Source organism: Microtus oregoni, unplaced genomic scaffold (assembly GCF_018167655.1).
Source record: "Microtus oregoni isolate MIOR12 unplaced genomic scaffold, Mior012 000036F_ref0000092, whole genome shotgun sequence".
Classification (NCBI taxonomy): domain Eukaryota; kingdom Metazoa; phylum Chordata; class Mammalia; order Rodentia; family Cricetidae; genus Microtus; species Microtus oregoni.
The window spans coordinates 25,697,692-25,711,658 of NW_024543095.1; the positions used below are offsets into that span (position 1 = coordinate 25,697,692).

General features: G+C 42.9%; 1 protein-coding gene across 1 annotated transcript in view; it reads right to left on the bottom strand.

Annotated features, from left to right (window-relative positions):
* Positions 1–7,776, bottom strand: part of Prkaa1 (protein kinase AMP-activated catalytic subunit alpha 1) — a 37,038-nt gene extending 29,262 nt beyond the window's left edge. Inside the window, exon 1 of the mRNA XM_041631146.1 lies at positions 7,629–7,776. Within this exon, the coding sequence (XP_041487080.1) occupies positions 7,629–7,755 (127 nt within the window). The 5' untranslated portion in view covers positions 7,756–7,776. The remainder of the gene's footprint in view (positions 1–7,628) is intronic.
* Between the last annotated feature and the right edge of the window lie 6,191 nt (positions 7,777–13,967).

Here is a 13,967-nt window from a genome sequence, read left to right on the forward strand (position 1 = left end):
TGGAGGTTTCAAAAGCGCACACAAGGCCCAATGTGTGTCTGTGTTTATCTCTGTCTCTCTGTCTGTCTGCCTGCCCGCTTGTCTGCCACCCCCTTCCCTACTGCTTATGAATCAGATCTAAGGGCTCAGCTACTGCTCCAGGGCCATGCCTGCCTATCTGCCACCATCATGCTCCCTACCGTGGTTAAGGACTCTAAAACTCAATAAAAATGCTTTCTCTTGTAAGCTGCCTTGGTCATGGTGTCCCTGCACAGCAACAGAACAGTAACCGAGATGCTCCTAATTCCCCATCCCTGCTGTTAAAGCACTTACTTGGTTTGGATGTGAGTATTGTGACCCTTGTAAAAAAGAATCCACTTCACTTCTTCATCGTCTATCATTGGCAGCTGTCAGTACAATAAAATCAGATGAATGGAATGGCAGAAGGTTACTCTGCCATTTGCTAGATCTTAACTTGTACATCAGTTAGTGGTGTGTGGTCTTTTACTCCTGCTTCATCTCCCTTTGATCCCCCAGAGCTGGCTACTTAGCTGCACTAACTAAATGAATGAATGAGCTTTAAGGTGAGAGACCCTGCAAAAAAATAAAAAGAGCCATATCACACACACACAGACAGACACACACACACAGACAGACACAAAGTAAAAATAATAAGACAAACTTCTCTCTCTACGGTTCTTAAGCAAATGTCTCAACCCTGATGATCATAAAGTATTTTCTCTTTTAAAACAGGCATTATCTCAGCTGGGCATGGTAGTGCACACCTTTCACCCCAGCGCTCAGAGGAGGTTGGAACTGCAGAGTTCAAAGGTAGCCTTGTCTACAGCGTATTTCAGGATAGCCAGGGCTACACCACAGAGAAATCCTGTCTCAAAAAACAAACAAACAAAAGACTGTAGACATCTCCTTCAATTTACTCATCCTTCCCCTCTTCCCAGTTAAGTCTGTCATTTAAAGCCACAGCAATACAAATTTGCTAGTAGGCATGCCGGGAACACAGAAATGTTTGCCTTGGATAGGACTGGCAACACTAACATTTTATCAGCCTAAAACTTTTTTAAACGTAGTAACTTAGGCCTAGCCATAGGTCTGAAAAGCTAAGGATGAACAAACTGGGCCTCTTTCGGTCTGGAATTGGTCAGGGTACAGCTATTTTGATCAAATCCACCTGCTCTTCTGAACCCAAGTCTTTCGACCTAGACACTCTCTCTATCCTTGCAATGAGAAGGCGCCTACCAGCCATTACTGAGAGGGGGAGGGGGAAATGGCATAAAGTCAGAATCAGAACTGTTTTCTCAAAACTGGGCTAAAGATTCCCTATTGAGTAAACTCAGGCGGAGTCAAAGTAATTGCTGTTCTCGTCAATCAGCGACATAATAAAAGGACTTTGTCAAGAGTATATATTCCCTGAGGGGCCCACCTGCCCCTTATCAACACTTAATCTGCATGTTTCAGACTGTTACTATGTTTCCAACATGGCTGAAATGTTACTTTGAAGCAAACCACAACACTGGCGTAGTCACATCCATAGGGTCTACCTCCCAAGTACAGCAAGTTACTCAACTAAACGAGCTAACTATGTTACTGCCCTTCACCGGGAACTCTAACTACACAAAACACTGCCAACAAATGATCTAATCAGATCCGGAATGCTGAAGTGTAACAAGATCCTATTTTTTTTAATTTATTGTTTTGTTTGTTTTTGAGACAGGGTCCTATTTTTAAAGAAAGGATTTTAGCAAGCAAGAGATGCCATGAAGATAGAAATGTCCCCGGAAGCATTCTAGTCACCTAACCATTTCCATTTCCTTTCTAAAATTAGAAAAAATTCCACTGAAAGTGTTCAGAAACAGCTTCATCCTATCGAGAGGGGAATTTAAAAGATTTCTTTCGGCCGGGCGGTGGTGGCGCACGCCTTTAATCCCAGCACTCGGGAGGCAGAGGCAGGAGGATCTCTGTGAGTTCGAGGCCAGCCTGGTCTACAAGAGCTAGTTCCAGGACAGGAACCAAAAGCTACGGAGAAACCCTGTCTCGAAAAAAAAAAAAAAAAAAAAAAAAAAGATTTCTTTCGGGCATATCAAAACTTGCCAAGGGCCAGGGAGACCTGAAGCCTGATAACCTGAGTTCCAACCCCAGGGAACAACAGAACAACTGCAAAATGTTCTCCTCTAACATCTACACAAGTGCTAAATGCGCGCGCGCGCACGCACACACACACACACACACAATAAATAAATAAATAAATAAGCAATTTTTTCAGAGTCATACCAAATACGCAGGTACCTGCCACTTAAGAAATACATTACAGACACATTTGAAGTCCCAGAGGATTCTGCCCAGAGCTTTTCATCTCTCCCCAAGGTGACGGCCACTCTAAATTCGGTGTCCATCTCCCACACACTCACATATTTTTATTGTGTAAGTATAAATCCATAAAAATACGGTAGCATCTCATTCTTTTCATAAATTTTATTTGTTTAAAAGTGACTGTGGAGCACGCGTGAAAGAACAGAGGATGTGCAACAGTACCGCATCCTTGGCTACCTTGTCTCTAGATCAAGGACCACAGGTTTCCTGCACATATGCACAGAGACAAACTACACAGAGAGAAAAAGCAATGCACAGCGGCATATCTGCCTCTGCTTTCTATCCATACACATTACTTTCTGCTCTGAAAACATATCTGGTACACTCTTCTCTAAATTACAGAGAACTCCTTACTTCTCCCTTAAATGTATGGAGAAAATAATTTAATTATTTACCTATTAGAAAAGTTAGTTCCAGCTGAGCCGTGGTGGCGCACACCTTTAATCCCAGTACTCTGAAGGCAGAGGCAGGGAGATCTCTGTGAGTTCAAGGCCATCCTGGTCTACAAAGTGAGTTCCAGGACAACCAGGACTATTACACAGAGAAACCCTGTCTTGAAAAAAATGAGAGAGGGAGGAGGGAGGAGGGAGAGAGGGAAATTTGAGTTCCAGGGAGATAGCTTAGTGTCCAAAGGTTCTTAATGCTCTGAGTCTGATCCCTGGGACTAACAAGGTAGAAAGAACTCTAGAAAGAAAAGATTCACTCTCAAGTTTTTCTCTCACCTCCACATACGCACCATGGCACAAGTGTCCCACATACACTGATATGTGCATGTCTGTGTGTATTTAAAAGTTATTTCTAAACTTTTTTAAAGATGTACTTATTTATTATGTATACAGTGTTCTGCCTGCTTGTGTGCCTTCAGGCCAGAAGAGAAAGTCAAATCTCATTACAGAGAGACGGTTGTGAGCAACCATATGGGTACTAGGAATTGAACTCAGGGCCTCTGGAAGAACAGCCAGGGCTGTTAACTGATGAGCCCCATTTCTAAACTTTTTGTTGTAACAGTTGTTCATTTTTTTGAGGCAAGATCTCTTGCAACCGAAGCTGATCTTTAATTTGTTATGTAGAAGAGGCTAGCCTTCAACTCCTAGTCCTCCTTCCTCTATCTCTCAAGCGCTGGGTTTAACGGTGTGTGCCACACCCAGCTAATTCTACTCTTCTATATTACACATTCTGTAACAAATAACACAATGCTCCAAGCACATGCACACACGTACAGAATAAATTCCCACAAGTTCAATTGCTCTGCTAACCTGAGTACATACTCTCAGCCACTATGAGTGGTAATTACTTTGTAGCATTGTTTTGGATGTTTCTTAACCTACATAAATATCAGACTATACATAATCTTCTACAACACCAACTTGTGTTTTTGTTTTTTAGAAACAGGATCTCCTTAACCCCTGTTTGACTCAAACTCCGTATCTTGTCAAAATAACAACCTTCCTGTCTTGGCCTCCCAAGTTCTGTGATTACGAGCATGTCCCACCACGTACATCTCTACAACTAGCCTTTGGGGTCTATCCTTAGTTTCTTCTTCTTTTGGTTTTTTTAGATGTATTTGTTTATTATGTATAGTGCTCTGCCTGCATGTGACCCTGCAGGCCAGAAGAGGGCATCAGATCTCATTACAGATGATTATGAGCCATCTGTAATGTGCTGCTGGGAATTGAACTCTGAGTCATCTCTTCAGCCCTAACCTTATAGTATAAAGATTCAGTCATGCCACACATACATGGTGTTTATGTACACATACTATATATATATATATATATATATATATACACACATTATATATTGTGTGCATATATAGATAATTTTTAACTTGAGGACATTTTCATGACTCAAAGAGAAGAGTATCTATGACCTGAAATAAGGGTTTAATGGAGGACTCACCAACCTAACAGATCATCTGCAGAAATAACTGACTTGCTGAAGATGCGTCCCACCCATAAAACCTCTCACAAACTGCCATTTTACTGTAGTAAAAACACTCCCTTCGAGCCGGGTGGTGGTGGCGCATGCCTTTAATTCCAGCACTCGGGAGGCAGAGGCAGGCGGATCTCTGTGAGTTCCAGCCTGGTCTACAGAGCTAGTTCCAGGACAGGCTCCAAAACCACAGAGAAACCCTGTCTCGGAAAAACAAAAAAAACAAAAAACAAAAAAAACCACTCCCTTCATCGATGCTTCTGTAACAGTTCCACGGGAGGTGGGAGGTGACATGCAAAGGAGTAGAGACCAACACTTTGACAAACGGAGGGGAAAAAAGATACCTTGAAAATAATAATTCAAGCCCAATCCCAACCCCTATTTTCTGCTTAACCTTTCCCCTCCAAATGTCATCATTAAGTAACCCAATTATTTTAATTAGTGTTTCTTTGATACAAGATAATCACTAACAATTTAGTAACAAAATTACATTGCTAGGGCTGGGAAGTGGCTCAGTTGGTAGGGCACTTGGCTAGCACACACGAAGCCCAAAGCCCAGCGTTCAGTCCTTAGGACTCCATAAAAGCAGGCAGGGTAACGTGCACCCTGTAGTCCTTGCACTCAGGAAGAGGGTGCAGAAAGATCAAAAGTCCAAGGTTGCCCTCAGCTACCTAGTGAGTCTGAGGCCAACCTGGACTAAATTGAGACCCTTATCTCAAAAACGAGACAAACAAACCATTTAAACTCCCTGGAGGCACTGAATATCATACTGGAGATTTATCTATCAATATTATACTTTCTGTTAAATTATCTTATTTTAAATTTACCAACATACATAAGCGTTGAAATTACAATATATGGCTAATGTTATTATCTCTGAGAATCCTTGGCAAACTAAGATTGAGGTTAATTACCAACGTGACCACTACGGTAGTTCATTTTGCTGGCTCACTGACCATTCCTGCCTCCCATTTTCCCTCCAACCCAAAAAGACTCATTCTTTGTTGGTGTCCATCCAGCGAGAGCAAGAACACATATAACCACATACTGTGTCCAAGTAATCAACTAAATAAATAAATAAATAAATAAATAAAGATGCTCCCAACACACATACATCCAAACCCGGGTCTCATGTCTCTCATGGTCATGCTATTCCTCTGGATGCATAAACCAAATGACGCATGGCCATTCCTTGCTATGGAGCGGACCATAGTAAAAATCATGGTTTCTATTATTACTATAAAAAAAATCCCAACTAACAGTTTTAAAATGAACTGGTTGAATAATTAAACCAACATCAACTAGCAGGTTTAAGGACAAGTTTAATTATAACCATGATGCTATGATCCTCTGACTCATACTGGCCCTCTCCCTTTGGGGAGGCTTATGACTGACAGTATAGGATTTCAAGAGAAGACTGTGTGGGTGGAGAAGTGAAGGTTAAGGAAAAGCCGAGTCACTCCAGGGAAAATCCGTGTCACTTCACAGGTCAAAGCCCCAAACTGAAAACAACCTCTTCCTTTCCTATCTGCCTGACCCAATCTGGTCCCTGTCAGGAGACCTGCGGACACCACCTTCTGAGCAGAACCCCCAGAAGGAACGCTGTGAGTCCCAGACGGGCTTATCGCCGCCATCAGAGCACTGACAGGCATTTCTTATCAACACTTGTAAACAAAAAAGCACCTTAGAATGGCTAACAAGGACCATGCCTGGCTAGAAGTAAACAGAACCCTGCAAGGGCTGCCTCTAATGCCAACTACTTAGGAGGCTGACGTATAGACAAGTTCAAAGCCAGCCTGGGCAGCACTGTAACACTAGATAGATAGATAGATAGATAGATAGATAGATAGATAGATAGGTAGGCAGACGATAGATAGACAGATGATAGATAGATAGATAGATAGATAGACAGACAGATGATAGATAGATAGATAGACAGACAGACAGACAGATAGATAGATATAACAACCAACCAAATAAATAAATCAAAACAAAGCAGAAACCTGGATGAGCACACAGCACCTTACCGGCCTAGTATGAACCCATCATGATTCGCTACTGCCCTACACTTTTGCCTGCTCCTCTCCCACATTGGCAGAATTGATTTTCCTAAGGTTCATGCATTTGCTCCCCTGGGCGTTACACAGCAACGTCCAAGTTTTAGGACTAGGAAAGGGCAAGAGAAGGAAGGGTTCTTCTGTTCCTCCTGGGAGAACAGAGCTCAGTTGGCTCACTGTGTAAGTTTCCATGAACTTTTTATTTCAATCACTATCTACTAAGAGTTTACTATATGCAGGTCATAGTGTATTATTTTTCCAAAACCAATGCATGAATTGTTTCTTATCAGTTCCAAACTTCCTTCCTCTAAATACTTAATAGCAAGCTTAAATATTTTAAAGAGGGGAAAAAAGTCCACCTCACAAAGGTTGCATCAGAATTCCCCTTGTCTAGCTGGGGGCTAGACAGCAAGCTTATTGTTGACAAGAATGCTTGTACTTTTGCTAACACAGTAACGGGATTCTACCAAAACAAACACAGCGCCCAAAGGATGTGCACTAAATTACTAATATACATATACTGTGAGGATGAACGGAAATTATATCATTAGGCTAATAAATACCACCTGGAGATAATGTATGCCCTACCTACCAGGTATGGATCTCAGAAATCGCAAAACTTCCGAAAATGAAAACACTTAAAAGCACAGGGTCTGAATTCAGCTGTAAACCATGCACAGAAAACACAGCGCCAGTTCACACGCATATCCATCAAGTGTCCTAATAGAGATCTGTAGTCCTTACAAGGTCATCATCATCATGACTGTTATCACTATTATTATTATTATTTCTGAAAAATCTCGCCACAGCTACCTTACTTTGGGGAGAACACATTTCGACTCAAGAAACCGGACAAGCACTTAAGCCGACAACCTCCTTAAAAGCGAGGCAGCGACAACTCCGAGGACCGGCAAGGCGCGATGGGCTAGCTATGCACCAAGGGTGCACAAGGGAGCAGGAAACGAGATGAGACCCCCTCGTCCCCGCCAGGTGCCCCCGCGCGCCTCAGTGACCAACTCCCTCGCCTGGGAAAGTTGAACCCAGAGACATCCCCGCCCCTCGGGCGCCGCGCCGTCGCCAAGGCGACCGCCCCCACCCCACCGCAGCGGACCCTACCGCTCTGCAGCCCGCGGCGGCCTCGGGCTCGGCTCCCAGCGCCGCCGGGACCGGGGATACGGAGCCCAGAGACCCGGAAGGCGGGCGCGGGGGAGGATGCGAAAAGGCACGGTCCCCCTCCGTCCGCGGGGTCCGCGCCGGCCCCGGCGTCCTCACCCTTCACTTTGCCGAAGGTGCCGACGCCCAGCGTGTCCCCCAGGATGTAGTGGCCGATCTTCACCCGCCCGTCGTGCTTCTGCTTCTCGGCCGTCGCCATCTTTCTCCAGGAACTGAGTCTGCGCATGGCGCCGCGGGAGGGGGCGGAGGGGGCGGGTAGGGCCGCGCCGGGGGCGGGCGGGTGCCGAGGGGGTGGGGACGCGGGTGCGCCGCGGCGGGGCGCAGTCGCCGGCCGCCGCCCGCTCAGGCCCCGCAGTCCCCGCAGCCGGCCGCCGAGCGCACTCGCTCCCCCTGGCGGGCTGGGCGGCGGGGTGGCGGGAGCGGCGCCGGTACTCGCCTCGGCGCCCCGCATCCCTCTGCGCGCGCCCGCCCGCCCACCTGCGCGCGGGGGTGGAGGGGGCTCCCTAGCGGCCCCTCCAGTGGCCACACCAGGGTCTGCGGGTGAGGGTTCAGTCCCCCCTGTAATTCCCACGAGGGCTACGCAGAAACGTTGCCCCGGGACAGTGCAGTGTGCTTTGAAACATGGCAAGGGACACCGCCCTGCCACTGACTTCTAACCTTGGTTTTCATCTCAGTGGCATCTGGAAGCCCGGGGTGTTTTCACTTGCACTTTTAATACTTCCCACTGCTTAAAAAAAAAAAAAAAAGAAAGAAAGAAAAGAAAAAAACAAAACAAAACAAAAAGACTCTGAGCCGGTTACTACTATTGGTCACCGCAGAGCTCAAGCAGTCTGGAGAGTCTTCCGTCCTAGGAAATTTGCTACCCTCAAATTTATCCTGTGGCGAGCAGCAGGCTGGAAATGTGTGCCCCTGTGTGTGTTTACGGAAAAGAGAGATGTTATCCCGAACGTATGGTGAAGAGAAATTAATATTTTTACATTATCACTGAAATGTACACTTTCTCTGCACTAAAAAAAAGGATTGTATTGTTGGTATAAACAGAGCCATAACATTACAAAGAAAATGTTTGTAACAGAAATTTCACGTGAGTCTGTTACACAATAGGCAAAATCAACCGCATTATCATTTTTTAAAAAATGTGTATGCCTCCTTCAGTTTTGCAATTTCAATTTCTGTCGATGTCAATGAACAAAATGGTCAGTCTTCATGAAGGGAGTTTTTGTTTTGTTTTGTTTTAAGAACCTAGAAAAGCCATTTTTCTTCGGGATGAAAATTGTCAGGTCTCCTAGTTTCCTCATCTTCTAGCTTCAGACATCAAAGTGGTGTTAAGTGCTGGTTTGTTCAAGGAAAGCAGGGGAAAGAAATCCAATTGGAACTTAGTGCGCTGATTCTCAACCTTACTAATGCTGAGACCCTTTAATACTCATGTTGTGGAGACCCCCCAGCCATACAGTTATTTTTGTTGCTACTTCATGACTGTAATTTTGTTACTGTTACCGTTCGTATTGTAAATATCCGTGGACAGGCAACCCCTGTAAAAGGGTCATTTGACCCACAAAGGGATCCTGACCTACAGGTTGAGAACCTCTTGTTTACAGCATTTCATAAGCAGAGACCAGTTGTGGATAGTCAACTCCCTACCTTACACTTAGGTTGAAAAGTAAAATAAGACTTTGTTTGTTTTGTTTTTTGAGACAGGGTTTCTCTGTGTGTAGCTCTGACTGTCCTGGAACTCACTCTGTAGACCAGGCTGGTCTCAAACTCACAGGAAAATAAGACATTTTTGATAGCTGGTGTATTTGAGCGACTGACTTTAACTTTTCTTCTTTGCCTTGTGAGGCTTTTTGGATTCCTATAAGGCAGAAATAGCTCTGAATTCTATTAAGGAGGGTGAAACAGCATCTTAATTCACTTCATAGCTAGGATTTGGCCTAAGGGGTTTCTGCTATTTATTTCAATCTAAAAGAAATAGCTGGACTAAGGCTGTAACTCAGTTGATAGAGCGCTTGCCTAGCTTGGGTGAAGCTGTAGGTTTGAGGTTTGATCCCCAGCAGCTCACAAAAGTGAGCATGATAGCTTGTGTCTGAAAATCTTAGCACTCGACATTACGGTGGGGGGGGGGGGGGGTGTCAGAAATTCTGCTACCTAGGGACTTTGAGGCCACCCCGAACCACATAAGACCTCTCAAACCTAACACAAACTAAGGTAGGAGAGATGGCTCAACAGTTAAAGGCACACACTGCCAAGCCTGAAGACCTGAATTTGAACCCCAGAACCTACATGGCAGAAGGAGAGAACAGACTCCCAGAAGGTATCCTCTGATCTCCACCTGCATGCCTACACATAAACACATTAAGTAACGTTTAAAATAAAGAAAAGAATAACAGAATACTCCTTGTGCCAGTTACATCACTAGGGTGTTGCAAAAGAGTAAACAGGAACTGAGTTTTGTAAAAAACCATTTGCAATTTCTCCTGAAACTATTAAAGACTTGAGAATCTAACACACAATCGAGCATGAAGGCGCATCCTCGACCCCAGCTCTTCTAGAGAAGCAGATGTGGCAATGAGTTCCAGGGCTACATAAAGGGCTCCAGGCTGCAGGACTGAGACTGTCTCCAAAGGAAAAGTAAAAACAATCTTCAAAAGCTAAAGATCAACCAGGCAGGGGCTGGAGAGATGGCTCGGTGGTTAAGAGCACTGGCTGCTCTTCCAGAGGTTCTGAGTTCAATTCCCAGCAACCACATGGTGGCTCACAACCATCTGTAATGAGATATGGCGCCCTCTTCTGGCACACAGGTATACATGGAGGCAGAATGCTGTATATATAATAAATAAATCTTAAAAAAAAAAAAAAAGATCCACCAGGCAGTAATGGTGCACCCCCTTTAGTCCCAGGACTTGGAAGGCAGAGACAGGTGGATTTCTGTGAGTTCAAGGTCAGCCTGGTCTACAGAGTGAGTTCCAAGATAGCCAGGACTGTTTCACAAAGAAGAACAAAAAAAGTTGAAAATCATACAAAGGCAACTGGAAGGCTTTATTTTTTTCATTTTTATTTTGTTTTTATAAAGTGTTATTATCAGATACAATTAGAGTTAACACACAGAGTTTAAAGTCTCAAAAATCCTAGAATCAAAATAAAAACTCTGAGAAAGTGTAAAGACAAATGTCTATCACACATTTGTTCTTGGTTTTCTTTTTTAATTTTCCTTGGAAACACATTTTTAAGTCAATTTAACACTTTGATTTGCCTTCCCATAGTCTCAGTTAGAAATTGACTCTAATAAACCACACACTTTAAATTTTGTAATTTGGTAAAATTTTATTGTTAAACCTGTTTAAACAAAAGATAATTAATTTAAAAATTTTAAAAATGAAGAAATGCACTCCGGTATTATTTTCACTCCCAGCCTATTCATTGTTTTTAATAAATAAAGCTGCCTGCGAAGACCAGCATGCAAACAGCCACACTAGTCAGTCAAACAGGCCAGGCAGCAGTAGCTTTTATTGTTGAAAAGAATTATGTTCTTCAATATTGACTAGTTTCATGTTCATTCTTAGTTTTGGGTTTAAGGTTTATTTGTTTTTATTTTATGTGCACCAGTGTTTTGTCTGTATGTATGTCTGTGAGGGTGTCAGATCCCCTGAAACTGGAGTTACAGGCAGTTGTGAGCTGCCATGTGGTTGCTGGAAATTGAACCCAGGACCTCTGGAAGAGCAGCCAGTGCTCTTAATCCCTGAGCCATCTCTCCAACCCCTACTTTTTATTTTAAAGTCTTCAATAAAGCCTACATTTTCTGGTTGTGTGGAAAGTCTGAAATAGCAAGTCAAACCGTTGGGCAGGAACTTAGAGATTGTCTTATCTATTGACCACAGCTGGGGCTTAAGTAGCTTTACATGCTCAGGGTTTTAAGGGTTTTGTTTGGAGGGATTGTGTTGTTGTTAGTTTGGGAGTGAGGAGTTTGTTTTGTTTTTCTTATTTTGAGTTAAAACTCCAATCAAATTGAGTGTCTGAAATAATAAAGAATAAGCTCTATAGCACTTTGCTTCTTCTCTATCCTTCCTGTTTGTTTGGGTTTTTATTTTTTTAATGTTGATACACTTTCTTCTACCTTATTTTCATTCAGTCTTGCACTGATCCATCTCCAAACCTTCACTTTCTTCATCTGCTTTTTAGTTCCAGGCACTATGAAAACTGACATTTTTTAATGAAATGAAAAGTCATGGTTCCTACTGTTAAGAAAGGTGAAAAGTATCATATTCTACTGAGAGAATTCTTTGTATTCTACTTACCTAGCCATGATGGAATATGTAGTGATATTTCGTTTGCTTTTTAATAAATAAAGCTGCCTGAGAAGACCAGAATGCAAAACAGCCACACTAGTCAGTCAAACAGGCCAGGCAGTAGTAACAGACACCTTTAATCCCAGCAGACTGATCTTCATGTTGAACCCCAATATCTGTCTCTGGGTTTCAATTATTCATGCTATACTTGACGTCCAATGTTTGAGGTATGAATTCACAAAAAACCCGATTGCCTGTGGCTTTACAGTCACCGGCATCACCAGAGCTACAAGTCACTGCTATGGGCTAGAGTCACTGCCCTACAGGCTAGGTTTTTCTTTTTTATCTCCTGGTGGACTCTCTCCCTGAACCCCTTTCTCAGCCTGCTGACAAACTAGGTAGCTGCCTTGAAATACAGTTAGGCTTTTACTGTTCTACACAGCAGCAATCAGCCACACATCTTCAACATCGACGGCAGATTTGGTAAGACAATTGGGAATTCTGAAAGGGAGGAATTAGTTAAAGGAGAGAGGTTTTTCCCACATTAAAAAATGGGAGACACCATTCCATTGAAGGGCTTTGTGTCTCTGTATGATAATTCCCTAGACAGTCACTTTTCTTGCTATTTTGTCTCAATCATGAGAAAAAGTCACTAACATTGCATTCTTTGTTATCAGATAATCTGCAGGATATTACACTATATTTAGATATTACTGACTAAATGCATGCATCTCCAAAATGTATATGTTAAAATTCTACCATTACTTTGAGGATCAATTAGGTCATGAAGGTAAAGACCACAGGAATAGAATTCGTGCCTTTAAAGACTGCAGAGAGCTCTCTTTCCACCATGTAGGAAGACAACACAAGGAACCAACCTTACAAATTATTCAACTTTTCACAATTTCTTCTTGAAAATAGTGTCAGACCCCATAAATTAAGAGCTCAATCCCATAGAACCACTTTCCCTATCTGTTGTCAACTATCTATTTTGTACTTCTGTACATCACAGCCTACAAACCTTTCCTCTAGTTCTGTTTTCTACATCAGCTCACACAACCAAAGAAAACAGTTTGTTTAGACAGTTTACTTAAATAGTTAATTACAGATGATGTCACAAAAGATTCACTCAGATGCAAGAGGTTGTAGGTGGAGTTTTCCTGTCTGGGGAGCCATTCTTAAAGAATCACTCAGAAGCTTAATATTATTAAAATTCTTGGTCAATAGCTCAGGCTTGTTACTAACTACCTCTTACAACTTAACCCATTTCTACTAGCCTATCTATGTGCTGACCCGAGGCTCATGGCTTTTACTTCTATCCCATTTTGTATATCCGGCTGCATCGACTGGTGACTCCTCTGACTCTGCCCTTCCTTATCCCATCATTCTCAGTTTGGCTTTCCTATATTACCTTAAAATCTGTTCAGCTCTTGGCTAGTTAACTTGTTTATTAAGCCAATCACAGCAACAAGTCTTCACAGTGTGCACAAGGAGATTATTCCACAGCAAGAGGCAGATCAGGCAGAGAATTTAGGAAGAGGTAGCCAAGTCCACTCCCAACAATAAGCACCCAGAAACTTGTAAATGTTCAGTAATCCAAACCACGTACTTTCGTGTGGTGGAATATTAGTTTAAGATGTGTACACTTGTTTATTCTATGGAATATTTGTTTAATGATGAAATGATGTGCTGCGTTGTTTTATGTTGCATTTGTTTAACTATGTAAAACTGTGCTACTTTGCGTGTCTAAAACACCTGATTGGTCTAATAAAGCACTGACTGAATGACCAATAGCTAGACAGGAGAGAGGAATAGGTGGGGCTGCCAGGCAGAGAGAATAAATAGGAGAAGAAAGAAGAGCTGGACTTAAGAAAAGGAGAAGGAAAAGAAGATGTCAGGGCCAGGCATCCAGACAGACACAGAGTAAGAAAGAAAGGAACAGAGAATAGAGAAATGTAAAAGCCCGGAGGCAAGAGATAAACAGGATAATTTAAGTAAAGAAAAGCTAGTTAGAAAAAAGCCAAGCTAAGGCTGGCCATTCATAAGTAAGAATAAGTCTCCAAGCATTTGTTTGGGAGCTGGATGGCAGAACCCTAAAAGAGGAAAAGAAAACCAAAAACTGAAAGACCCAGATAAATCCAGACCCCCTAGTAGG